This window comes from Aspergillus nomiae (genome assembly GCF_001204775.2).
Source record: "Aspergillus nomiae NRRL 13137 chromosome Unknown contig00151, whole genome shotgun sequence".
NCBI lineage: Eukaryota > Fungi > Ascomycota > Eurotiomycetes > Eurotiales > Aspergillaceae > Aspergillus > Aspergillus nomiae.
The window spans coordinates 38,953-65,493 of NW_015378206.1; the positions used below are offsets into that span (position 1 = coordinate 38,953).

The 26,541-nt window shown below is 47.6% G+C and overlaps 9 protein-coding genes across 9 annotated transcripts; 3 read left to right on the forward strand and 6 right to left on the reverse strand.

Moving 5' to 3' along the window:
* Positions 1-191: 191 nt before the first annotated feature.
* On the forward strand, positions 192-2,141 carry ANOM_006648 (HET domain-containing protein; the record flags this gene model as incomplete). Its single annotated transcript, XM_015551904.1, has 1 exon — positions 192-2,141. One exon carries the CDS (start codon positions 192-194, stop codon positions 2,139-2,141), a length of 1,950 nt encoding a protein of 649 aa, XP_015406492.1.
* An 893-nt stretch (positions 2,142-3,034) lies between these two features.
* ANOM_006649 (PhzF family phenazine biosynthesis protein) lies at positions 3,035-3,985 on the reverse strand (the record flags this gene model as incomplete). The annotated part of the gene is made up of 1 exon (XM_015551905.1): positions 3,035-3,985. One exon carries the CDS (start codon positions 3,983-3,985, stop codon positions 3,035-3,037), a length of 951 nt encoding a protein of 316 aa, XP_015406485.1.
* Positions 3,986-5,531: 1,546 nt separating this feature from the next.
* ANOM_006650 (uncharacterized protein) lies at positions 5,532-9,126 on the forward strand (the record flags this gene model as incomplete). Its single annotated transcript, XM_015551906.1, has 4 exons — positions 5,532-7,609; positions 8,110-8,216; positions 8,280-8,843; positions 8,915-9,126. The coding sequence occupies 4 exons, from the start codon at positions 5,532-5,534 to the stop codon at positions 9,124-9,126; spliced, it is 2,961 nt and encodes a 986-aa protein (XP_015406500.1).
* A 163-nt stretch (positions 9,127-9,289) lies between these two features.
* On the reverse strand, positions 9,290-10,012 carry ANOM_006651 (serine protease; the record flags this gene model as incomplete). Its single annotated transcript, XM_015551907.1, has 1 exon — positions 9,290-10,012. One exon carries the CDS (start codon positions 10,010-10,012, stop codon positions 9,290-9,292), a length of 723 nt encoding a protein of 240 aa, XP_015406501.1.
* A 2,814-nt stretch (positions 10,013-12,826) lies between these two features.
* ANOM_006652 (arginine permease) lies at positions 12,827-14,486 on the reverse strand (the record flags this gene model as incomplete). Its single annotated transcript, XM_015551908.1, has 2 exons — positions 12,827-13,214; positions 13,261-14,486. The coding sequence occupies 2 exons, from the start codon at positions 14,484-14,486 to the stop codon at positions 12,827-12,829; spliced, it is 1,614 nt and encodes a 537-aa protein (XP_015406486.1).
* Positions 14,487-16,077: 1,591 nt separating this feature from the next.
* ANOM_006653 (uncharacterized protein) lies at positions 16,078-17,837 on the reverse strand (the record flags this gene model as incomplete). Its single annotated transcript, XM_015551909.1, has 3 exons — positions 16,078-16,592; positions 16,669-17,500; positions 17,586-17,837. 3 exons carry the CDS (start codon positions 17,835-17,837, stop codon positions 16,078-16,080), a joined length of 1,599 nt encoding a protein of 532 aa, XP_015406487.1.
* A 357-nt stretch (positions 17,838-18,194) lies between these two features.
* Positions 18,195-20,680, forward strand: ANOM_006654 (Hsp70 family protein; the record flags this gene model as incomplete). The annotated part of the gene is made up of 9 exons (XM_015551910.1): positions 18,195-19,016; positions 19,070-19,114; positions 19,181-19,247; positions 19,301-19,574; positions 19,625-19,718; positions 19,796-19,879; positions 19,941-20,168; positions 20,237-20,384; positions 20,448-20,680. Coding segments are annotated over 9 exons (1,986 nt in total), but the record flags the coding sequence as incomplete, so codon positions are not given.
* Positions 20,681-20,859: 179 nt separating this feature from the next.
* On the reverse strand, positions 20,860-23,452 carry ANOM_006655 (uncharacterized protein; the record flags this gene model as incomplete). Its single annotated transcript, XM_015551911.1, has 4 exons — positions 20,860-22,296; positions 22,350-22,845; positions 22,917-23,054; positions 23,124-23,452. The coding sequence occupies 4 exons, from the start codon at positions 23,450-23,452 to the stop codon at positions 20,860-20,862; spliced, it is 2,400 nt and encodes a 799-aa protein (XP_015406489.1).
* Positions 23,453-23,921: 469 nt separating this feature from the next.
* On the reverse strand, positions 23,922-25,898 carry ANOM_006656 (uncharacterized protein; the record flags this gene model as incomplete). Its single annotated transcript, XM_015551912.1, has 1 exon — positions 23,922-25,898. One exon carries the CDS (start codon positions 25,896-25,898, stop codon positions 23,922-23,924), a length of 1,977 nt encoding a protein of 658 aa, XP_015406490.1.
* Positions 25,899-26,541: the final 643 nt, after the last annotated feature.

Here is a 26,541-nt window from a genome sequence, read left to right on the forward strand (position 1 = left end):
CTCGCTAAATTGACAAATAAACGTAAGGAAAAGACCAGCCCTGCATATACGAACAAAGCAATGAAGCCTTGCCAAGCCACACCCCGCCATGTTCTACTACACGGACCCTGATCCAGCTCATGCAACATTCCTGAGACCTCATTTACCAGCTTGCCTGACAGTCAGCATCTCAAATGAACACACTTCTTGATATGGCTTCAAGTTCGGAGTCCATCTACCAGCCGCTGGATCCATCCAGGTCTGAGATCCGGCTGTTAAGGCTGCACCCCCGACAAACAGTCAGACCTGACGAAAGCCTGCAACTTACCATGTTTACCACCTCACCACACGAGCAAAAGTATTTCGCTCTGTCGTATGTGTGGGGTGAGGACACTCCAAGCAACCCGATCACAATCAACGGCCATAACGTACCCGTGACTGAAAATCTATTCGACTTTTTACTACATTACCGCGATCTCACCGAAGTGAGTAGTACGTGGGAGCTCGCAGATATGCTCTTCTGGGTGGATGCCATCTGCATTAATCAGGAGGACATTCCTGAGAAAAACAGTCAGGTCCTGCAGATGTCGTCAATCTACCGTTCTGCGAACGCGGTGCTATCATGGTTAGGTGTGGAAGAGGATGACAGCGACTATACCATAGAGGTGATGATTGATATAGCCGGAAAAGTAGCTGCATCACTTGATGAAAACGACCCTCTTTCATGGATGGCCCCTAGCCAGACCGAACTGTGGCAAAGAAACTCGGACAGCCACGGAATGGGAAATAAGTTCTGGAAAGGTATTGTAAGATTGGTGCAGCGGTCGTATTGGACCCGCGCATGGATAGTCCAAGAGATCGTGCTTGCAAGGAAAGTCACGTTGCTCTGTGGCATGAGACTTTTTCAGTTTCAGGACTTGGCGACTATAAGCACATGGATAATGAGACTTCACCCCGATCATAGGCCCTCATTTGCCAGTCTTAGTATCTGGCTCTATCTATCAACTCCTGGCTACCGGGAATACTGTGGGATAGCACAGCCCATGAAGTATGTTCAGTTCATCCAGTTAGTAGAAGAAGCAGCAAGGACAGAAACATTCGGAACATCGGATCACTGGAAAAAGATCATCATAACCACTCGAACGGCTCAGGCCTCAGACCCTAGAGATAAGCTCTACAGTATGGCCAGTTTGTTGCGCCATAGTGTAACCCCGGACTATTCTATCTCGGCAGAGGAGACGTACTGCAAATTTACAAGAATGTGCCTTGAGGCAGACGGTGGATTGCACATACTGTTATTTGCAGGCCACGGTATAGTCACTGATATACCAGGCCTGCTGGGGCACCATCTATTCTTGCCTTCGTGGGTCCCAAATTGGGATCTGTTGTCGAAGGCAGGCATGTGGACTCCAGTTCCCGCTCAAATGGCGAGTTTCGATGCTAATGAATTTATGCGAAACCAGAATATACCACCATTCTCTTGCTATGGAAATACCCTAGAGGCTCCTGGAATTCACATGGGTGAGGTCTCAACATGCCTCTGCTTCGACAACAACCTTGAAATGTTTCGCCGTTTCTGGCTAGATTATATTGAGGCTCATAAAGACCAACGGGGTGCTGGCGGAGCTCGGGTCCTCCTCACTATTATAAGGCTGCTGCTTTTTGACCAAGTCCCTAGTAGTGATATGCAGCTTGGGCTAAACCCTGAAACTTCGGTATTGGAAAGGGCAATTGTCTATATGGTATTAGTATTATTGGATAAGGATGCAGGATCCGCTAAGTTTCTGCAGGAAGCCAGGAGCAACCAATATCTAGATCAGCCAGTTGATGGAACTCGACTACGAGAACTTTTGGATAGGAATACCATTGACCATTGGAGCATGAGCAGTATCGCACAACTCATGAGCTCGTTTACAATACTCCGAACGTGCTATGCGTTTTTTGAGACTAGCCATGGGCATCTTGGGTGGGGCCCTCCAGGAACATGCAAAGGGGATATCATCGGCATCCTCTTCGGCTGTGAGGCGCCTGTTATTCTGAGAAAGATAGATTCACACTATATTTACATTGGAGCCTGTTATGTTGTCGGAATCATGGATGGCGATCCGTTAGCTGGCATTGACAAGGGTTCCCCCCGTATCAAACGGTTTAACATTGTTTGAAAGTGACGGCTATAGGATTTGCTTGAGAGATGGATAACGTACGATGATGGCTTGGAAGCTGTAGCCTATGACTTGTGCTCCTTTTCCCTCATTGTCAAGGATAAGTTGTATAACCCTCTTGGAAACTACAGTCTCGGAATTACTCACCATGCTGTAACTGCCAAACTACATTTTACTATGGCTATTCTCCTCATATTCCACACCTTGTCGGTGATGCTCAAATTCTCCCTTAGCCGGGTTTTGAACTTGGTCAGTGTTACCAAGCCGTCCTATACTCAAAGCATGCCTGTCTGCTCTCACATCACTGCCAAACAACCAGGGTTCTCGGTGGGCTAACGATAAAATTATGCACCATGGTCAGACCTCGCAAGTGAGGCCGTCCAGTGTCTTCTGAATGATCTGTTCCTAGCGCGCTACTGCTTGCGTTTATAGTGGCATGACTTGGAAAGAATTCGACATTCTGGATGCCGTGAGACAGTGAAGAGTAGTAGCGGAGGGCTTCATGGTGAAGAAAGATCTTGAGATCTGACCGCGAGAAAATGTCGAACATCGATGCGGGGTTGAAGCCAATCTACATTCGATATTTACCGTGACTGGATTGTTTGTAAAGAGTCAGAGGCGCTGTACACAGATCTCATGGCTAAATCTGGCCTCTGTTACAGAAGTCTATAAAAGTCTACAAAAGCCTGGAAACACGAAAGTACACCTAGACAAGACACTGTACCCACGGGTCACCCACGTCGATGTTTGTTAATCACCAGCTGATATAAATCATTAGTGTGTTAGAGACTTGATAGACTAAAGCGGTCTTGGGCTAAGTTGCTTGTAATATCTGTCTCAAGTACGACTAACTAGGCAGGAAGCCTAAAACTTTCTGCAAATCCACAAATTACTCAAAAATCAGGGACAAGTATACTTCCCTTCATGATCTGTCTGGCCTTTCCCCCGAGATGTACCTCCCTCACCTTCCTCACCCCATCTTCTCCAACATCAACCCTAACCTCGACTGCAATATCACTCTGCCGCCCCATCTCAACGCCCTGCGTTACTTGGAACTGAATGCTTGTCTCACTGTACTCATGAAGTGCAAGGTAGCTAGTCAATGCACACGCCGCCGACCCTGTAGCCGGATCTTCCATCTGATCCTCCATCATCCTCGTTCTCAATTGAACAGTCCTTACCCCAGCGTCTGAGACACTCGTTCCCATTAGCACGTAATAGTACCTCCCAATGAAGGTCTCACTCCACTCTACATCGACAAGGTCGCTCACTGCACAGGGGAAAGCGCCCGGGTAGACCTGAGACAGCAGATCCAGACTCGGGAGGGAAACAAGAGCAAAGGTCATGCCCTTAACGATGCTGAAGATCGGGGCCTGGAGCTCCGCAGAGCGGATCTCGGACGTGGGGTGCAGCTTGTCCGCACGGAGGGTCGACTCAATGTCGCCGAGAACCTTCGAGTTGAGATGGGTGTCGTGCGGAATAGAAGCGCTAACCAGCCCTTCTGCGTCGGAGTGGATAGCAATGGGGCCGGCTTTAGTGATTAGCTTGTTTATCCCCTGCGCCTGAAGGTAGCTGGCCGTGCCGATGGTGGGATGGCCGGCAAAGGGGAGTTCCTTGTTCGTCGTGAAAATGTCGATGCGACGGGTGTGCGGATCTGAGTCGTTGCTTGGGTCGACATCGTGGATGAAGACTGATTCTGAGAGGTTAAATTCTCGGGCAATGGTCTGCTTCTGGGCCTGGGAGAGCGGATGCTCCGGAGAAAGGTGGACGATGCCCAGGGGGTTGCCCTTGAACGGCGTGGTGGTGAAAACGTCGAGAGTGACAAAGTTGAGATGAGTAGCCATTGTGGGTAATTCAGGAAGATTGGAATCTAGAAAGGAAACAAGAAAAAAAATAAAGAAAGTGGATGCCATCGTATTCTTAAATAGCGCCTCGTGAGTCATGCACGCTAGTCATCTCGATGCTTAGGGCTACCCAAGTTCGATTTCGTATACTGAACCATCTTGTAAATACTTCTCAAATTGATTTAAACATTGTATCAGGTGCACTTTAATTGCTCAACTTGCTTATACAGTTCTACTACTCTTCGTGTTATTGAACTTCACTAATTTTAGAGTGGCATACCTTAACCTAACCGCCGTAACGTAGCCAAAGTTAAGTAGGTTAAGGTTAAAAGTAGGTTAACCGCGGTTAACCACGGACGGAGGTTGAACCCTATCAACTGTTCAGCCATTTGAAGTCTACGATTCAACGCAGTAAAGTCTTTTACCGTGCTATGCCACCCAAGCATAAGGTGATGCTATATAATAGATGGGCTTCCTATAATATTAGACAAAGAAGTCTCATCCTGACCGTAAGCATGGATCTTTGACTTAGAAGTTAGGGCGTGCAGGCCACAATCTACAACGTTCTGGGCACCCCACTGCTTTTCTTGCTCGTATACGAGAGATTCAATCACGTAATTTTGATTTCTCTTGTTACGTTTCTTTATTACTAAGTACTAATCTTTACTATTTCTAGTTTCGCCCTTTTGATAGTCCTGCTTCTATAGTTCAATCCTTGGGACTCTGTAGCCTCGTATATGGCCAAATTATTTCCCTTGCGATGAGAGATCAGCACACTGCACGCCGCTGGCGCCTTAGCTCTAATTATGAAAAACACACAGACTGGACTCCATACAGTGTATCTGAATATTTTTCTGGTGAACATATATTTATCACAATGGGTATCGAACCAAGATCATCACGGGTCCCGTGACTTGGGGATGACTCAGCGATTCTGGGACTGCATTTATCGTCAAAGCGAATCTCTTCAACTTAACGTCTCAAGGCCTGGGCAAGCTTTGCCGATGCCGACCAGAAAGAAACATAAGATGCCACCTGTGGAGAGAACCGGGGGAAGGCAGACTCGTCAAAATGCCTCCTACCCGAGCAAGAAGAATAGATTGTTCCGTTGCCAATTTTGTGCTAGAGAATTCCAACGGAACGAGCACCTGCAACGACATGAACGGCTACGTAGGGATTCCAATTCTTTAGTACCCAACAGACACGAACCCTCGCTCACATACTACAGACACGAAGGAAAAACCCTTTGGTTGTACTGCCTGCCCAGAAACTTTTACCCGAAGGTAAAAGCAGATACAGATCCTCCTTAGTTGTATATACGGCTAAAGATGGCTGAACCAGTGACCTCCTCGCACGTCACCTACGCCTCTGCCATCCTGCTACTTCGACAACCACCCATGGCTCTGGGACTCCTTTGAATCATCGCCACAAATCGCCGGAGCATTCTGGTTATGCTCTCCATGGCGCAGAAAGCACACCGCACCATACCCATACAGGACAAGACACGGCCCTCACTGTCAACGACGATTCAGGTCATTCTTCGTCCATGTTACCAACCCCCGACACATGCTTGGTTCCTGTCTCAGATGCATTCACCTCAAGTCTATCCAGAACTGATACGGATACTTCAGCCGCAATGTCCGTAGAGGCTCCTGTCAGCTCGTCACAGGCACTGTGGGACCAGTCGGCCCCCAATTTTGGAGATTTCACTCACATCCTTGACAATATGACTGTACCATCACCATTGATCTATGACCAGCCAGCCTTGCCACTGCCAACATTCTCCCTAATTGATGAGCCGGGTCCTCAGCCTTCCGGTATTCGTTGGCAACTTCCCAGTACTACTCCATCTGATGTAGCCCCAGTTCGTCCACAAGTCCCGAATTTATTTGATGAATTCTCGTCGACATTTCCCTCATTTGATATATTGCCGTCGGTGAAAACTTACAAGGATCCATGGCACATCACGCAACAACACTGGGACAAAGTCTTTGCACAAATTCAATTCTTTAGTCCTCTCATTCCGCCTGAATTTGTGCTTCAGTCACGCCATACTTTGACCCGTTATCTCGGGACATACTTCTCGGGATTCCACCGCCATTTGCCCTTTCTTCACATCCCTACATTTTCACTGGAAAGGTGCCCAGTTGAATTACTACTAGCTATGGCGGTTATTGGGGCCCAGTCTAATTTCGAACATGATAATGCGAGAATGCTGTTCGAAACGTCTTATGCCATAGTCCAAGAACGTCTGCGTAATCGCAAAGCCGAGCTTCGTCATAGGTCATTTCCAATGGAAGATGAGGCACCGACCGAATTGCAACCCGGCCAGCCTTGGATGGGAAGCTCTTTCTCTGTCCCAGAAGTCCCGTCAGACTCGACTGCGGGCCATGCCTGCGTCCCTCAATTCCACCCACTGCCTGCTGCACAGACACTGCTCTTACTTATGGCAATGGCAACGTGGGGGAATTCAAAAGCCATCTACAACAAAGCTTTCGGTCTACAGAACACGATAGTCAATCTTGTACGAGAGGAAGAATTCCTGAAGGTGCAAACCCGGACACCGGAAGGCATTACCTGGGCTCAATGGGTTCAAATCGAAGGCTTCAAGAGGACGATCGCTATCATATACTGTTTTTTAAATTTCCACACAATAGCGAATGACACCCCTCCTCCTATTCGAACCTCAGAACTTAATATCGATCTTCCTTCGCGCGAAGCTGATTGGGCGGCCCGAACCGAGAAGGAGTGGCAGGAACTCCGGGCTAGATCCGAACCTGAGCCACAATTTCAATCCTATTTCTCAAACCCCTTCTTAGAGCCCAAGGAAGACAACGAAATTCTCAAGGGATATTCCTCACTCGGTGGATACACCCTAATATTGGCCTTGATTCAACACATCTACTTTCTACGCGAGTTGAGCAAATGCAGACCTGGCTCAGAACAGAGCCTGTCTCCTCCAGATGCCGCCAGTGTGGAGCAAGCACTGAAGAACTGGCAGAATGGATGGTATAAAGACCCAGAATCATCCCTTCGTCCTGGGAGTCAACATGGCCCGATTTCCTTCAACTCGACAGCTTTGCTTCGAATGGCCTATATTCGGTTGGTTGTTGATGTGGGCCCGTGGCGCGCTCTCAACACCCATAATCCCTACGAAATTGCGATGTCTATACACCAAAGTCCGCCCCTAACACCGTCTCCTAAACTAGCACGCGCAGTGCTATACGCTGCGCATGCACTCAGCATTCCAGTCAAGATTGGTGTTAGCATCGTCACACGGAGTCAGGCGTTTAGATGGTCCCTTCAGCATTCGCTCTGTGCCCTTGAGTGCGCTTTTGTGGTTAGTAAGTGGTTGTTTGCTATACAGAATCGCATGGCCGAGGCGCCCCTCGATAATGAGGAAGCAACGTTGATCGCTTACCTCGATGATATTGTAACAGAAGCAGACCCTGCAACTTGTTTGGTGAGAGGGAGCGGGAAGGCACCTCACCTTTTTGAACTATGTGTTCGGGTCATTAAGCTTTGGGCAAAACTTCTGAGTGGAGAAGCACATTGGGATGTAGTACGCATGATTGGGAAGGTGTTAGAAGCATATGGCTACATCCTAGAGAAAGAGCTCTTAATGTAATCGAAATTTCAATAAAAGTTGAATACCCGTGACAATAACACTCTGAATCAAGCTAACTGCATTTGAGTTTTCAACTGTTGCCCATATCTATACTATCATTCAAAGCTTTGCGTAAAAATATGTGTATGAGCGAAGTAGATGGACCCAGTTCTCCAAGATGCCAAGGCAGGCTCCTCCCCACTTTCATCAGGCACGAAAAAGCCCTAAATGAGGGGCACCGGAAATACTGTCTTCTTGGCGTTATGGGGAATCATACACTGTTTGAGTCATCGTTCGGTCCTCAAATTGCAATATCAACGCGCTCGAGGATAACACTATGCCTGATATCAATGACGATATGTCGGCGGGCCTTTTGGGGCGCAGATAAAACGAGAACTGTCGTTGGATTCAATACTTGAGTTAACGATGTAGGGACAAGCTTTGAAGTCCCGAAAGACCGAGCTGAGATCTTTGCGGAGAGACATCGGGACCCAGAAGCGATGCTAACGGTATGCAGTCTAGCTCTAAGTCTCCAAGAAGCCAAGACTGCCGACCGTATAACTGGGCGCATAGAACGTGCGGAAGACAACCAACTTTTCGAAATGTACCTGCTTCTATTGTATGGTGAGCTTAGCAACAATTTGAGTTATTACATTACTCTCTGTATCTATCAGAGAATATAAACAGTGCAAGTTCTCACCCTGATCCACGTCAACATCTTCCACTTCAATATGTCCTCCTCGTCACCTGTGGATGCACCATCCCATGTGCTAGAGCTCCTGTCAAGACTCCATAAAGTGTCGTTGGAGCAGGAAGCTGCCATTGATAAAACTGGCAAGGTCTTCTCGGCCAAAGTCATTGGCGACTTCGAAGACAAGCTCCCCGACAAGGATGCAACGGCCGAGTTCGATAAGCTGATGCTTGATAAATTCATCGCCCTCGATGAGGACAAGTGCCAGTTTGTATACCAATTAATTAACGCGATGGGAGCCACCAACGTGGTGGAGGCAGGGACCAGTTTCGGTGTCAGCACTATCTATCTAGCCCTCGCGGTAGCCAAAACGAAAGCTGCGACAGGAAAGACTGGCACGGTCATCGCGACTGAGAAAGAGCCGGAGAAGGCAAAAATTGCAAGAGACTATTGGAAGGAGTGTGGCTCCGTGGTGGAAAACGAAATTGATCTTCGCGAGGGCGATCTCCTAGAAACCCTGAAGGAGAACCTGCCAGAAGTCGACTTACTCTTACTGGACAGTAAGTATATCCGTTTCTTACATGGTGTTGTTCTTAGCATCATTGTCGGGCAAGAGCTAATTGCCTACTAGTCTGGTCGAAACTTGCCCTCCCAACGCTCAAAACAGTCCAACCGCGTCTGCGGCACGGCGCCGTGGTCCTTACCGACAACACTATCTCGGGCGCTCAGGGATATGCGGACTTACTGGCCTACCTCCGAGAACCAGGAAATGGCTTTCGCAACATGACTTTGCCCTTCACGAATGGGTTTGAAATGAGTGTTTATCTACCAGAGAACAAATAATACACAACTGCACAAGTCTCTGTGTAATAATAATATCATTTGCTATTATATTATATTTCAGTTCATTAAATACAACATTGAAATTGTGATGGTCATTGAAACTCTATTCATTCTTTACATCCTGTATTTTGAAGCAGAATTAAATACCGGTAACGATTTGTAACTACTGACTCTTAATCCAAGCTTGAATATTAGAGTTGGCAACATCGGTGAAAACGTCCGGAAGACCAAGTAGGTCGCACCCATTAGTCTGCGAGATGATTCCAGCAAGTTTACCACCGCAAGTAACCGGGCCACCACGGTCCCCTGGACAGGTACCTTTACCAGCTTCGGAGCCACCACAGATCATACGGTCGGTGATTTGGCCGGCATAAGTCTCATTGCATTTCTCTCGGTTCACGATAGGAAGTGTAACTGATTGTAATTGTCCTTCCAGGTCACCCCAGCCAGAAGCCACACATTCAGCCCCATCCGCTGGCTCCTGGCCAGACTGGACAAATTCAGCCAGCTTGACAGTTGGTCCGGGTGTGATAGAGGAAGATAATTGGAGCACGGCAACATCGAAATCATTGGTGGTAGGCTTGAATTGAGGATGTCGGGAAATCTTTGATACCGTAATTACATACCCTCCAGAAGATGTTTTGCTTGAGCCTGCCCTCACGGAAAAGCTTGTGGGTGATGCCTCTAGGCCATATACGCATTGTGCAGAAGTAACAACACGGTTTCCGCTGATAATAACACCAGCACAGGTATAGGCGCCTAATTTCGAAATGCTGACCACATAGGGAAGGTCGTTGATCGTAGCAGGTGAGCCACCTGATACTTCTGTAGAGCCCAGGGCACCCTGTAGGAAAGGTAAAAGAGAAAAAAGAAAAGTGGATTTCATTTTGATTGAATTTTTTTAAGAGGCAAATGTTTTGTGCCAGAAAAAAAGGTGATGAGAACTCGTCTTAAGAGAGAGGAACCACATGATTGCTGCCGGGGGTTTTATACTCGAATCTCCTGTGGTGTGCATTGTTATTCATAGCTTTCCAATTCTGCTTTAAAGTTCGACTATTGATAATTTTTCAATAGTTTCTCGCTTCCCGTGCAAAGTTGAAGGATCTGCAAGCATTCCTCCCAGACTTTCCTCCTCCACAGCTCGCGATCTGAACCATTAAGTAGCTACCTATCAAACCAAACCAAACTTAGGAGTGCAATAGATTCTACGTGGTTAATTGACCGTGAATGCTGGAGGATATCATGATCTTAGTTCTCGTGGTCGGGCTCGAGCGAGGTACAATTTTGTGACAAGGCGAGCGGAAACAATAGAACTCATAGCCTCCATATGGGGCTAGGCCCATTCTTGTGGCACTCTTGGATACGTCTCTGATTGGAATTAGATTGATGCACAGTCCACGATCGACTCTTTAGTGGCTAGCTGTCGTGGGCCGGCTCATCTCGGAGATTCCCGCGCTGATCAATGGGATGGATATTGGCCAATTATAAGGAGCCTCAAGCTGACAAGAGACAATCCCAGTATGGATCTTCGGCTCAGTTCGGGGTGCAGCTCTGAAGGGGCCAGAGTTTAGGGTTTAGGGTCTGAGACCTTCGGAGCTCTACCGTCTTGGCCATATAATAGGGGCTGTGAAGGTGTTATAAATATACACCCTGTCGATCCGTCCATCTGATTGATCGTATTCTCCCCGTTCTTAGGACTTGGTTTTCCATTGACCGCATGCATTATGTTTCAGTCATATTCGGACGTAATAATTTATATTTCTCTTTTTTAGAGGGTTAACTCTTTATCCCTCTCTTGTTCTCTCCTCTTTCTCCTAATCTGTTGATTATAGCCTATCTCCTTTTGATTATTCTTTTTATCTCATGTATCTTGCCATCCCGCTTTACCCCCAGCACCTCTCTAATTCTAGGCTTTGTGCTCCGTAGAATTATAACTCGGCCTTCTTTGTTTTGCTGTAAATACCTCATAGAGAGCCAAGCTTTGGCCACCAAAATTGCTCGTGCCCAGACAAATAATTATTCCACCCTCTTCCCCAGAAGCTGTCAATAATCAACATTCGACACCTCATCCTATGATGAAATTCCAATATCTCAGCTTACCAGACAACCTTTGAATAAGGGACACAATCTTGGCCATTCCCATAGAAAACAAAAACTTTATTCTGGTTGGTGCCTCAAAGCGCAGGGTGTCATGGCAGACCCCTTTGTGGTTTTGCCTCCACCTAAGCTATAGAAGTGAAATAGGAGATGTATAATGGCACGTGTTTCGATTCTCTTAGCCCTACACCCTAGGTGCCTTCACAGATTCTACTCCACTACCTCGCGTGGCATAAACTCTCAATAGACATACATTTCTGCTCTCCTCCCGAGATGCATCTTGTGAAATCCCCGGCAGATCGAAGGAGAAAGTCCTTAGCAGACCGAATATATTCTTTACAAATTCAGTCTCTCAGAACCAGCTGATACGGAATCTGTATGTGGGCGGCAAAGTCGATATCGTTTGCAAGAATGGGAAAGAAGAATTATTCCTCCGTACTTATGACGGTCTTCGCCGTTGAATGCTGCGATGATTGGTTGGCTGACCTTTGGCTAGGTCGTGAAGCTCGTAACATTTAGCTGTGCTAATGTCATAGCAGAGACTGGCTTCATATCACCAAGTTTCCCGCGGCGAAGTGGTGGGTCCGGCACTAATGCAGATACTGAGGCAGCAGGCCGCTTATGTAGATGTCCTATGAGGCTTTAGTCTCCGTCTCGTCTCGTCTTCCTCCATTTCAATCGAACTTCCACGTTCTTCTTACTCGGTCCTCCCGCCAGAGTGTGCAAGCTATGAATAAGTCTCCTCTTTTTTCTCTTCCGTGGACAGCCTTCCTCGGCTCAATTGGCCGCGGTCAAAGGCCCACATCCGAAGTTCGCGGAGGGCGTTCTCCGCACCTATGGCCTCGGCCAGATCTATACAATTCTTTGCCGCCTCCACCCATATTATTCCATTTCATTCAATTCAAGATAAGCCATATTAAGATACTGTGAATTCCGAAGTTAGACTATCACAGTAATTTTCCTTCTATACCCCTCTTTTCCACCTGGTCGTCAATCTAGTTGAACCCCTTTCTCGCCGTCTATTTGCCCTCCATAAATCTTTCTTTCTCAATACCCGCTCGGAGTCTATTGAGACTGCTATCAACATAACCCAAGTACTCTACTAGTAAACTTGATAGCAATATATTTACAGCCAGGTATCATGGTGTAGCCCAGGGTGCCGAATTCATTCCTTTCGTTACGAGCTATAGGCGAAGCGGCCCTTATACTCCATCCCGGCTAATGGACCAGGCTCTGTGTATCTGCGGGTTACTCTTCCCAAATCCCGTCGGTTTCTATCCCGGGGGCACAGAGATTGACTTTAGCTGGCTGATGATTAACCGCTAGGATATTGAATTGCTCTCAGTATTTATCATAGGGCCTCTTCGGCAGATAATATATCTCAGATGTCCCAGAGAACTATCCTAAGCATAATGTTCCGAAAATAGTATTATACTTATTATAAGACACGAAACATACTTATTCAACTCTAGAAGACAGTACTAATACATAGATAGATAGTGATATTCGGTGGTCAATTCGTTACATACATATATAAAATCAGGAACATAAAATCATACCAGAAACAAATCGTCATAAACATAGCTACACAGCCGCAAACCTATCAAATAAAAGCCAACCAAACTCTTTCCACAAAGTTCCTCGGTATCTTCCGAGGCCACTCTATTGCATCAAGCTCGGCCTTTCCGGTAAAAAGATCGGCTTCTTCAGGCCGCTTCCATTTTGTGCGCTTCAAAATCTTCCAGAAGAGAAAGAAACCGAAGAAAAGGGGGAAGCCGATGTATGAGGTGATAAACCCTGGCAGGTTGAAGCCACCGGCGATAGAATCGAAGCCGTTGAAGAAGACCACAATGCATAGATATCCCAGCGTGGAGTATGTGGAGTAAGGCTGTAACGGGAATGAAAACGGGAGGTCTGATCGGTCAATATTCTGGGCTTTGAGAGCGGCGTGAAAGCGCATGTATGCGATACAGATGGAGATCCAGGTGTACCTGTAATGGTGAGTACATTCTGTATTCTAATTTAAGCATGTCACACAATGTGGTAATGGGGTCATACAGAGTAGAAACTGTGGTCAGATTCTGAAACCACTGGAAGACAATGTTTGAGCTGGAGCCCATTGACATGAATGTCAGGAAAGAGATTGACATGGTCACCAAAAGGGCGCAAATCGGGATCCCTTGTTCGGTACAACGTAGGAAAATCTTAGGAGCCTGCTGGTTGCAGGCTAACGCATAGAGATATCTGGATCCCATAAAGACGTATGAGTTCCCGGAGGAAATGCCAGCGATGAGGACCACAACGTTAACAATGGATGGCAGGGCCTTGATCCCCGCTAGGTTGATTGCAATCACCCAGGGAGACTCAGTATTAGAGGAAGAACTAGCTCCCAGCAACTTAGAATTGTTACTGGGACAAATCAGTCCAAGCGCGAATGAGGCAAGGACGAAAAAGAACAAGAGTCGCCAAAAGACACGTCTAATGGCCCTGGGAATGTTTCGTCGCGGATTTTCGGCTTCTCCAGCGGCGACTACGACGGTTTCAACACCACCCAGGGAAAACGAAGCATTGACTAGTGTGGAAAAAAGCCCCAAGAACCGGCCAGTGCTGCCTGACGCAATATACTCTTTCATGATGCCGTCGGTCTTCCAGTAATGGAATCCGAGCCGATTGTGGGTTGGGACTCCTCCAAGATCAATCAGGAGAGCTGTGATAGGTAGACCGATTATTCCACAGAGTTTGATCACCGCACAAGCAAACTCAGCTTCTCCATATACTTTGACTGCCAGGATATTCAGTGCCAGCAGGGCAACGATGAGAATCACAATCCACACAGCAACGCTAACATGCTCAGCACCCGACCAGAATTGAATGATGCTGCAGACTGCTGATATTTCAGCACAAAGAGTGATGACTGCCGTAAACCAAGTGTTCCAGCCAACAGCAAAACCGAGGGCATCGTCGACATAGCGGGCGCAGAATTGGGGAATGGCACCTGGTAGCGGCAGCCACGCGGCCATTTCTCCAAGCGCCATCATCATCATGAAGCCAGCAGAGCTGGCAATGGCATATCCAAGGAAGAGTGAGAGCGGTCCGGACGTCCTCAGTGCCCGTCCTATACCCAGAAACAGCCCCGTGCCAAGATTGCCGCCGAGTGCGATGAAGGTTACATGTCGAGCCTTCAGGTCTCTCTGAACACGGCCATATGTCTCGAATGTAGTAGCGTTGGCAATGTCAGTAAAGGATGCATTATCCTGAAGCATTGGGTACTTTAGTCAGCTCAATGAAACATGAAAGGAGACATAAGAAAGTATATTCGACTCGACGTCAAAGCGAACCTTGGGATCATTTGTTCCAAAGCCTTCTCATCGACAGTGCCACTATGCTCGAATCTTAGATTATCACTCATGATTGATATAATAGCGTGTCGTGGGCAATTACAATCTACCCTGGACTCCAGGATTAAATATCGCTCTCTCTGATGGCCAAGGCCAGGGTGGACACCAGAAGTTGGCCGCGGCCAAGTCCGCGGACGGCTTCAAACTGGGGGAACTGACGAGTGGATGAACACTTCTGTCCCCACAGATTGATAACCTTCCTGGGTTTTGATTTATGACAGATAGAAAAGTACCGATAACGTACTTTCTAATTGGAGATTCTTATCTTGATCAGAAGGTCATGAACCATGATAGGACACGAGGCAGGCACTAAGATTCTCGGAGGTCAACGCCGCGTTCGGAGGCTGGATGTCTATATTAGGGCAAATTTAATAACATATTCCATGGCCCAACAAATATAACATCTATCTAGTACGATTATTGTAAGTAAATATCTGACCTACTCGATTGGATAGAAATTAAATATTTGTCATAAAGAAAGTAATACGCAAAGGTAGTAGAATGAGATAATGGGATACAGGATATTAAAGCATTAAGAATCGGACTCAACTCTGTTTAGTATCATTTGTAAACTTCTTTACCACAATATACTGCTCGTTTAAATCGAAGTATGGATGGCTACTGTACACGCGGAGCCTTGGTCTATATAAAGATGGCTACCCCCAAGCTTTGGCGTAATATTTCTCGAATATCTTCATTTTTCATAACAGGTGAAAAGAAAAACTATACAACAGCGTACAAATATCCGTGCTGAACCACTCCAGCACCTATCGCCTTGCCGCTTTGGCAGCTTTTGCGGAGTGTTTGAAAGCTTGCTGCATGTCATCACGATCTACCCAGGTTAGGAACCCAGCACTACTATCAGTCAATCGCGAAGGGCATTGATGGTTGTCAACGTATCTAGTTCTAGACTTTACTGGGACATATTTTACGAAATTCCTTCACTCAGAGAGAGCTCATTGCTTTTGTGGGTTAGCATTGATATACCCACATATTAGGTACGAGAGTGTCATGTTTGTCTCCAGAGTAGACAGTATCGGGGCAAGCGTAAAGTTCGCCATCTCAAGACTTAGAATATTTTACTTTCGTCGGATTAAATCTTAGGTAAATTCGTTTATACAATCGCAGAGAAGGTCTTGCAGTAATAAACAGTTTCATAAAGATTCACTCTACGGAAACAGATTTTCGACAGAAGCCTGAAAGCACACCCCTGTTTCTCATAAAAAACACGGGCCAAGTATATTTAGGACTTTCTTTTCTTGTCACTATAGGCGCTCGTCTTGGTATTATGCTCTTGTCGGTCTGTATGTACCGCTAGGCTACATAATGAAGCACATCAAGAACCATCATATGTGTACGGACGACTAGTCATGCCAATGGAGTCCAGTCGTGACTTACTGAGAGCCTTACAGCCTAGTTCATAGTGATAGTAAGACAATCCTCGTATTCTCAGCAATTATAAGTCTAGAATAACTGCTGCCCTGTCACTGATAATGTGACCATGTTTGCCACCTTCTACTAAAAATGGCTGGCTGAGTTCTTTGATCAAATCGAGTCCAGTCGTATTCTCTTGGATCGAATAGGCTTTCATCAGCCCATGAACACACAACTTAATGCGGCGCTGCCGTCCGTCCTCTGGAACATGTACGGTTGCTCCAGCCTCGTCTTCCGCGCGCATGGTCTGTGGGTCATATATATGACCTGGTTTGAAGTGCACCAGTTGATAGCGCGTTCCGATATGAGGATAGCAGCACGCACGTAGGGTAAGGGCATGTCGGAATAACGTCCGCGTTTGACGCTTAAAGTGAGCGCCCATGTCTCCTGACTTGAGTAAAGGCGCCATCATTTTGAAGAACTCAAACTGTATCTGATCAGCGTACTTCGAAACAAATGCTTCCTTGAATTCTGGATTCCTCGATAGAGTAAGATTAACCGTTGCACGGTGGTATTTTTCTAGGGTTTCAGGTGATACTAAAGTTGAATTAAGTGATGGTGAGCCAAGTTAACTGCTTATGATCCAAGTGGCTGAAGCTAAGCTGTCACATACTGCTTTCTTCCAGAATACTTTGGAACTGCCTGAACATTATGCCGTCGAAGTGCAGTTCCCTCCATATCTCCGGGGCGTGAAATACACGTTCTTGAATAAAGCCAAAAGTAAGGGCGCGAAAGGCTGATATGGGCTCTGTGGATAGAAGCGCTTTGCTGATAATGGTTTGCTCGATGAGGTGAGTCAGATTCTGGTCTATTGTTTCATCCACTATGTCATGCCTTTGGATTTTAAAGAGTGAATTTGCTGTATAGACCACGTAGTTACCCAATGTATCCATCTCCTGGTATATAAAGCCCGTTGATGTGGCAAAAGCGTCGTCGTATGATGGGAGCGGACGGGCAAGCTCAATAAGCTCAAGGGCGTTTGAAAGGCGGCGGCGAAGCCTTTGTATCTCATTGTTCCGGCTAAGTAATCCATCTGCGGAAGATATAGTGATTAAGGGATCGTTGGTTGACGTGCACTGCGATGCTCTGATATTGGCTAGTTGCGCCCTGAGACGGTTGTTTTCTCGCTGGAGAGTTTCTATTTCCTTTTGCTGCGATACCGTCTCATGGCTCCTGCAAGGTGACGTCTGTTGTGCCTTGTGGTGGAGATTGATCATTTCCCCTGGGCATCCAGCACGCCCATCCTGTTGCGTAAGCTGGCGTCTACCATTTCCGTCCGCATTACATAGTTTGGGATCCTCGGGAAACGTTGCAGGAGCTACTTCAACATCATCCGTGGCGTTAGAGGCCAGGTCATCTATATCGCCCAACAGGTCCTCTACCTCGGTCAACGGCGAGTCATCGGAATCATTGCCGAGGTTGGGAGGCGGGATAATAACGCTGATCTGACAAGGAGCATTATAGTCAGTACGATTGCCCTCTTTTGTCCACGACTTATCGATGAAATTGGCAATTGCCACGGCAACATACGTTCTGTTTTATTTTGTGTTCGTCCGGCGTCGTTGACTTGCGGGCTTTTTTCCTTGATTTCCATTCATCTAATGGCGGGATATCTCGCTCGCCGGGTATAAAACGCGCTGGAGGCTTCCTTTCCCGCTTCACATCGGAAATAATATGGGCGTCTGTGATTCCTAAAGAGATATTGTGTGGTGGTGGGATGTAATCGGGGAGGTAGTAAAATCGACTCCCACCCACACCACGACCACCGGGAGGGCTCCCCATTGTGTCACTAATTTGAATCAGGCGCCGCAAAACCACAGGTATAAGTGCGAATCTACTGAGTAACAGGACAGCTCATCGGGTCAAGGACAATAGGAAGACTGGATGTAGGGGATGTTGGTGATGGGCGCTCAGATAACAAGGGCCAAGACTAATTTAGCCCCCGACCTGCCTGTTCAACACTAGGCTTTGACAATCCCTGCTAGTATACAGCATACTAATCCCAACCAGACTAGGTAGTGAAGTAATTTCAGTCAGGGGCTCTTGCTGCCTACCGGTCGCAGCCTTGCACTCTGCCTCGTGTGTAGCGCTTTAAATTCCTACCTGAAGTCTAGTGGTGATGTGCTCACTATTACACAGCATCAGGTTCTGTTTGCTATGGCCCGGCGATCGAATCCACCCAGACGCGTACGGCGAAAGCTTGACCCTCCAGCTTCCTCGACAAGTGCCTCCTCGAGCCGGGTATCGGACGAGGATGACGTTCATCTGCGACACTCTCCACGGCTAGAGCAAAATGTCCCTCCTGCCAGTAAAATTATACTATGCCTCGACTATGGGACGACCTTGACTTCCATCTCATATATCACCTTCGATCCCAATAACCCTCCCACAGACGTCCACCCAAGAGGTATCCGATCCATTGCGAACTGGCCGCGGGCCCGTCGATTCGTTCACCCAGGGAGCCCATTTGTGCCCAGTGAAAGCTGGTATCGTGACGGGAAATTCCTGTGGGGTCATGATGTGCAATATACGCTACATACTCTATCAGAAAATGATGATACAGAGTCGATAGATTGCATCGTTCAACTTCCGAAGCTGTTGCTGGATGATGACGGGGGGGACCTAGACAATGACCAGCTGGCACAGCCGAGGAAGGCACTCCGCAATGTAGGTAAAACTGCCAGAGACGCTATTCGAGACTATCTTATGAAAGTCTTCAAGCATGCTCGTAGTCAACTGGGGGAAAAAGAGGGTTTCAATAACACTTGGGAGGTCGAGCTAGCACTATGCGTGCCATCCAAGTGGTCAACATATGCACAGCTCACAATGCAGGAAATTATGCTTGAGGTAGTGGATAAAACGGACATGAGCGGGAGGGAGTTCTCAATGTTTATCATTGATGAACCTGAGGCTGCAGTGACCTTTGCACTGTGCCACGAGAACATCGAAGAGGTTATTACGGTGTGTATGGCTGTTTTGGCTGTGTCTCTGTTGGTGATACTCACAACCTGTAGAAGGGGACTAACTTCGTCGTCTGCGATGCTGGAGGTGGTACTGTCGTAAGACCACCCCATCCTTGTGTTTTGCCGCCCGCGGTGCGTGACTAACAATTCACGTACCTTTAGGATGCGATCAGCTACACAGTACGGCAAAAGGACCCCGTCAGATTCGATGAAATAGCCATGCCAGCCGGTAACGCCCTCTTCTAGGACTTATGTTAGGCAATACGTTAAGAATGGCAACAGGGAAGGACTGCGGTTCGAGCTATATCAACCAAGCTTTTATTAAGGAGTCTAGAGAAAGACTAGCACACATCATTGAACTGGGCAGGGAGCCCATGTTGTCCAAGGAAGCAGTGATTCAAGAAGATCTAGTTCGAAAGTTCGAGCAGGAGCAAAAACGAAACTACGACCCGGGAGACTGGGAGGAGGACGAGGACGAGACTATTAGTCTGCGCCTTCTTGGGCTAAGGCAAGACTCAGCGAGGAATTTTGGCACTGGGATGTTTTACATCACGAAGTAAGCCACCAGCGAGTCCATGGGATATCTACTATCTGACGGTATAATAGGGACCAAATGAATAACTACTTCAGGCGAAGCCTGGATGGAACTGTGGATTTGATCGCCGAACAGCTGAAGCAACTTAATGGCCAAGACGTCACGGTAAAGCCCCCTGCTGCCAGCTGCTGTCCCTAGAGACACCCTGTTGAAATTATGCTAGCGGTTGCTAATAGCTGTAGGCCATTCTCCTACTTGGTGGATTTTCTCGATCGCCGGCTCTGAAGCGTCGCCTCAACGACTCTTTCGGCCGAGATAGACTTAAAGTAATTCATCTGCATCAGGACATGTAACCTATCCTCTGCAACGTTTCTCCCATTCACAAAGCTAACGGTTTATCCAAGAGACTTGACTACCGCAGTATCCCGGGGCGGCGTCCTTCGTGCGCTAAATAAGGAGGACGGCCCACGACGGAAGCTTAGGCTGAATCTCGGAGTATGTCTCAGTGAACTATACAACGCGAGGTTTAAGGGACATAGAAAAGTCCATTTCTTTGATCACCCTCTAATTCAAAAGAGGTATATTAGTAATTGTATTTACTGGGTTATTCGGAAGGTAGACTTGAGCCTTAGTCGCCCTGGAGACACAATGTTGCACCAGACCCGTCGCTGATGCTCGAATAGAACCAAATTCTCGACGAGGGGGAGTCTACGGAAATTTGCATGCATCGCGCATTCAAACCAGGAGAGGAGATGACTGCTTATGAGACTTTATATTTCTCAGACGGGCCGGTCCACCAACATTACCGCATAGATGACAAGATGAACTCTGGTGAGTTGCGCTGAAAAATAATAAGCCAAGAGCTTTCGGTTCCTAACTAATTTTGATCGTCAGGCCATCGTATAGCGGGATTTGTTGAAGCATCCCTTGAAAGTCTTCGAACGAGGAACATGCTAGAGGAGAGAATTAACGATGTGGGAGATGTGTACTATGAAGTTCATTATAGTATCAAACTGGAAGTGAATGGCCGCAATATCAAGGCAACGATTCATTGCCCTCCAGGCCAAGAGGTCCAAGGTCAAGCACAAATTTGCATTGCCGCTGCCTTTCGACCTGGGACGAACTAAATAGAATCTGGCGACAAGCCATATCCAACCGCTTTACTAATCTTGTATCAGTACGAACCTGTATAATAGCAAGCCTAAACTTTGTATTTCCTTTCATGACCAAAACAAATAACTACTACTGATTCAGATGTCCGAAATATCAGAGACGCCGAAATTTCGCAAGCTCCATCAACGGCAATCTAATGCTCTTCTTTCCACGCTACGGTAATTTGTCTTGTTTCGTTGCCATCATCTTCATCGTCGTCACTAGAGGCCTCATCAGAGGATAAAAGCAATATTGGGGAAGACGACGATCCATGAAGGGTAGAGCAAATGGAAGTATGCTCCTGCAGTGCTGAAATCCAGTGCTGGAAGCTTTCAAGGGACTTTTCGATCCTCCAGTATCTGGCATGGTCTAATGGACGATTCATGTAGGGAAAGTACTCTGCTGGATCGTGGTTAGGACATAAGGGAACGGTGCTATAATAAGTGCCCTCATAAGACATTCGTTCCACCAAACCTGCTGCATCGCCATATTCATACGAGCCGTCAACGATATAAAGGCATCGACGAGGAATGCTAGGGCTCTGTTGCTCGCTGTCGACAAGGATTGTGCCATTGGGGTGGAGCATTAGCTGGTCTAGTTGCGGCCACACTTTCGGTCCATCCGTGAATATACTTTGTTTGCTTTGCATATGCGAGCAGCGCAAATAAGGGTCCGGCGACAGACGTCGTCCGATAGTGTGTGATTTAAGGACCAATGACACCAACTCAAGAACAGAAGTTGAGTCGTCGCGTTTGAAGCTGAGCGAGGATGCAATGGGCCCTCCGCGTCTACGCGACGTGTTGGAGAGGCACTGCATGGATATCGCGGCCGCCAGGGTGTCCATAACAGATGAGCCTTTTAAAAAATTAAGAAATCTCTCTGTCTCGCGATCTGTGTATATAGGGCCGCTGTTAATGACGTTTAACATTTCGCTCCCCCAAATCTTCACTACCGCCATGCTGGAGATGGCGAGACAGACAAGCTGGCGTACTGGCTGCCAGTCTGATGCAACGAACATCCGGAAAGTGAATCCGACAAAAAAGAAGGGGCTTCTGTCTGGCGCGTCTCTACAAGTCGCCGGTCTGGAAGTCCCTGTCCAAGCTTCCTCGATTCCATTCAGGGCATCTGGCACCAAGCGCCACGAGTCTTTCAGGATCGTAGACATCTTCGCTATGCTCTCCTGGTACGTTTCCTCAGAGGCAAACGAAAGGCTAAATGGCTCCACGTCGCGCTCTGTTATATACAGAGCCATGAATCTAGAATCAATGACGGAAGCGTCTCTCACAACCCCCTCTGCATGAATGAGATTCAAGAAGTCTCCACTGGATACAACTGACTGTGGTAACGTCTGAGATAGAAGGTCGGCGGGATCGTCGGAACGATAGGTCGACACTGTGGAGCCTCGCTCAAAAGTGGATAATATAACAGAGTCAGAGTCGGGGACGCACTCTTCTGACAGGCTTCTGAGCTGGGCTAGCAAAGACTCCCGATAGACGTCGCGAGCCCAATCAACTATGTAGTCAATAATAAGAAGAAGCTGCAGCGACCCATCCATGCTAGTTACATCACCACCCCACAGTTTAACGATCAACTAAACCTATATTAGAGAGCTGGAGGGCACGATGAGACTTTCGGGACTCTTACCCATTCAACATGGCTTTGCGTCTCTTTGACAAAGCAACCTGCCACATTCCACTGCTCCCCAGACCACGATAAAAACCAGACCAGTGGCTCAAACGTGCCACATCTATACTCACCAGCCTTTCCTAGCTCATGCTGTAGTTTCAATAGGCGCCGAATACAAAAGCCTGTTTGCATCTCCACAGCTGCCATGTCCCCGTTTTTGCCGGACTTGGCCTCCATGATCAAGAAGGGAAACAGCAGTTGCTCACCTTCATCGTCGAAAGGGCTGACTTCAATAGTCTCCCTGAGGCTTTGAAAATTCCCATCAGACACTGTGTGCCTGTTTATGGAGTTCAATACGTCTCTCAAGCTACCTGTATCTCGCAGGCCATATACTCTATCTGGCTCTTCCGACACCTGGCCTCTTCTCCGGCCTTGTATAGGAAGAGGTGGGTCATGTTTGATGGCTGCTTCTGCGCGATCTGAGAATACCATGTTCACCCCGTCCCCGTACCCACTGTATCTAAGTTAGCTAGTCACAGATCTCTGCTGTCCATATATTCTCACGAATTGTGCATTTCAGCTCACCTGTTGTAACCCCACTGGTCAACACACTGACATGGCTCACGATGCCGACGCCTAGCTTCTAATGACTGAGCAAATGGCTGCGACGAAGACACTGCGGCTTCTATCTCCGATTTCCAGAGCCTGCTGCGACATCTGGGACTAAACGACTCGTACGTATGTCAGCACGGTTGTAGGATATCCCTAAATTTTTATTTCACCATAGCTTACCAGGTTACTTCAACCGTAAATCTATATAGGACCTCTGGTTCAATCGAAAAACGCCACCCCGCCTCGTTCTTCCTATCATTCCTAGACATCGTACTCCGCCGGACCAGACGTGCTGCTCTCTGCTTTGTTTGATGTCTCCAGGGTTTTTCTATTGAGTCATTAGAGACGGTTTCGCTGAAGCTCGAATATTTCTGATTCCCGAGTTTCTGAATATCTTCGAAAAGGCTGCGGTGAGCATCCGGCCATTGCACAGGTGGGGCGTAGCCAAGAAAATCGATGTGAAGCTCTTTGGCGTAATCCCGGCGAGCCTTATATTGTGCTGGTGCCATCTTGCAGATTCAGTATGCCCAGCAGTTGGTTGGCAGAAACAACTGGATTAGTTCTCATTTGAAGAGAGAAAATCTTCATCGGAGCCCAAGTTGCGATACCCCACTCTCTGCCGCAGGCTATGCATCCTACTGCGCCACGATGAGCTAAGTAATGTCAGCTGGATAGCATGGACGATCGGTGACCTCTACAACCCCTGTTAACAGAAAATCATCATACGTCTATGAAAGGGCTAACTAATGACAAATGGCACAGATAACATGGACACAGATATATTGCCACATACTCTGGGTGCCGGGGGCTACTAAGGTATAAGACACCAATGCAGGGAATCTAGTGTATTCTTAATGACACCCAACATATGGGTGACACCATCTAGTCAAGTGATGTGCATGGACTACACAGGATCTATGAACTAATTATATACAGGGTGGTCTGCACCTGATCCTTGAAACCACAACTATCATGGCATTACCGGATCTTAAATGGCTTTACGGCGCCCAGATATCCAAAGCGATGGCGATCCTGATTTTGTAGTTCCTCGGGACCAATTCCATCCACCACTACAGTACTCCATCTCTCGACAAGCTCGAGTAGACTGTCCCGAAACACTGCATGTGGGCACACTTGGACGAGGACATAATAATCATCCTCACACCTGAGGAGCGCAGCCAAACCTGGGTATATCTCAACGAGAATGGTATTTTCGTGCAAACCCACCACTTCTTCCACGTCTATCCCATCTAGACCCGTCACGGCTCCGTTTCGTGTAAAATAGCCTCGAAGGATCTGTGGGCGAATAAGTGTCAGGACCTCGTAGCCGTTCTCCCGACTAAACATATTCTCAGTATTTTCCTCTTGTGTGCGCCTTGAAACCGCGGGGAAATCTCTCACGGATACGGCTCTGCTGTTTGGCCAGGGCACCGTCCAGTCGGCTGCCCAGGATGGGAGTCCAGGAAGCTTTTGGGGTGATCGGATCAAGGCAAGGAAGAAGCCCGGGCCGTGATGCTGGATGAAGAAGGCCGAGTATCGGGTATACACCTGGGCTGCTTGCAGTTCGTAATTCGCCTCGAGTTCAGGGAAGGAACCTCCATCTAAACTGTGTGCCAGACTGAGGACTGCAAAAATCTTGTCGCGAGGATCTGTGGCCGCGTGGTCTTTCGTCTCAATGAGGATATCCAAGAGATGAGACCGTCTCGGAAGAATGGCTGTCTTGCGGACCAAGACAAATATCCGGGGAATGCTACCTGCCCCGGCCTCTTTCAATAGTCCCAGGGCATGCAGTGCTCTCTCGGCCGTCGTGGTCCTGCTCCCACACACAATTCTCGTGCGATGGAGAGCGGGAAGGGTTACCTCCTGTAAAATCCAGACTCGGCTGAACCATCTTCGAGAGCAATACTCGTATGCAAATTTGGTAAGCTCTGGTTCCTCAACGTTTATCTTGTCTTTCGCTCTCTCCGATCGGTGCAGTAATTTGGAGACGCAATTTTTCCCGTACATGCCCATTAAGATCAGTCTTTCGTTGACCCCAACCCGAATACGGGCTATCAACCTCCGAATGTCCGCAGGTTCCTTGAGCGTGACGACAGGATGAGAAAGATCGTTCAAACCTCCGATCAGAGGAACGTTCAGCTCCGGTGCCTCGAGGCCATTGAGCCAGTCAAACAGCATGTCTGTCTGACACGTTCCCTCGCCCGTGTAAGCAATCACTCGACGGGCCGAAGTGAAGATCCTGGACATTTGCGCGATTTGATAGGTCCGCTCCTGAGCATTCTGTTGGTTAATGCAGACAGCATCGATCCACACGCGCCGTCTCTTCTTGGGATGTCGCAGCCGTCGGATCGCCATCTCACAGTTCTTCGTGATCCCAATGACGCTGAAATCAGGCACGCAGTAGATTTTGCCCGATCGCGTTGCATCGCCTTTTTCATCTGCCCAGGTGTATGACAGCGCATCGAACGTCGGCCCCAGCAAGAGATTGACCTCGACGAGGTCCCCACAAATGTAATCATCGAACGCTCCCGGTTGAATGACCAAGAGTCTGATCTTATGTTCGCCTGAGATTGGGGTGTATTCGTAGTGCTCTTCCCGTGGCAGAAGGTATGGGTCTACGAAGATCCGTGCCTCTGTCGCGAAAAGCCCAGTATAATAGCGCCTCGCGATAATACTCGGCGCGGACTTCTTTCGGTACGCGTAAAAGACTCGTAAAAGCTTCACTAGCAGCAGCCATATATTGTTCACGATGCATACGGGCAGTGCCCAAAAAAGATTTAGTGACGCTCCGATGTCTGATACAGCACTCCTCGCATTCTTTGAACGAGATACAACCTGACCAAGGTTCCAGAGGATGAGCCCCAGCCACACCAGAGGTAGTAAGACAAGGCCTAAAATTATGAGTGGCGTTGTCACCAGTAATTCGCTCGCACTAGGTTCATGATATCCCCCCATCTTTCTATGGCGGAGGACTCGGAAAGCCGCCTGGAGATGGCAGGAATTTAAATGGATTGATTGCTCCGCCCCAATTTAGAGAGACGGCGCTAAACCCCGCCAAAACCAAACACATTGAGGCTGCCAGGTGTCAGCTCAAGTGGATCGACCCTCGGCCATTCTGATTTGACCAATCAGAAACCACCGTTTGACAGCTGTTTTCGCGTTTCTAGCTTCGTGGTATGCACCGGCAGAAGCACCGACATATTGTGGAGGCAACCCCGTCCAAGTGCGTCCGAGGTGCAAAGCAGATGATCGCATGGAACCGTCAGTAACAAAACTCACAGATACGGAGAAGCTCGTATGCGGTGTCTGGGTTATGACAAAAAGAAAAGCACCGATACACTTTCTATCTGGATGAATATCTTTGATATGAAGTGTTTGATAGCAATATACATTAAGATATTAACGGCCAGGTATGCTTTAGAAATTAGGGCATAGTTTGCAGTCCAGCCCAAAGCGTAGGGCGGGTTTTAGAACAAAAGGGAATAAACAGTGGAATTTTATACCTTTACCGTGAGAGATACTTTGTCTACTAGGTTAGGTTTATGGAATATATAATTTGAATAACTCAAGATTAAAAACAAATTCTGTGTATTACAAT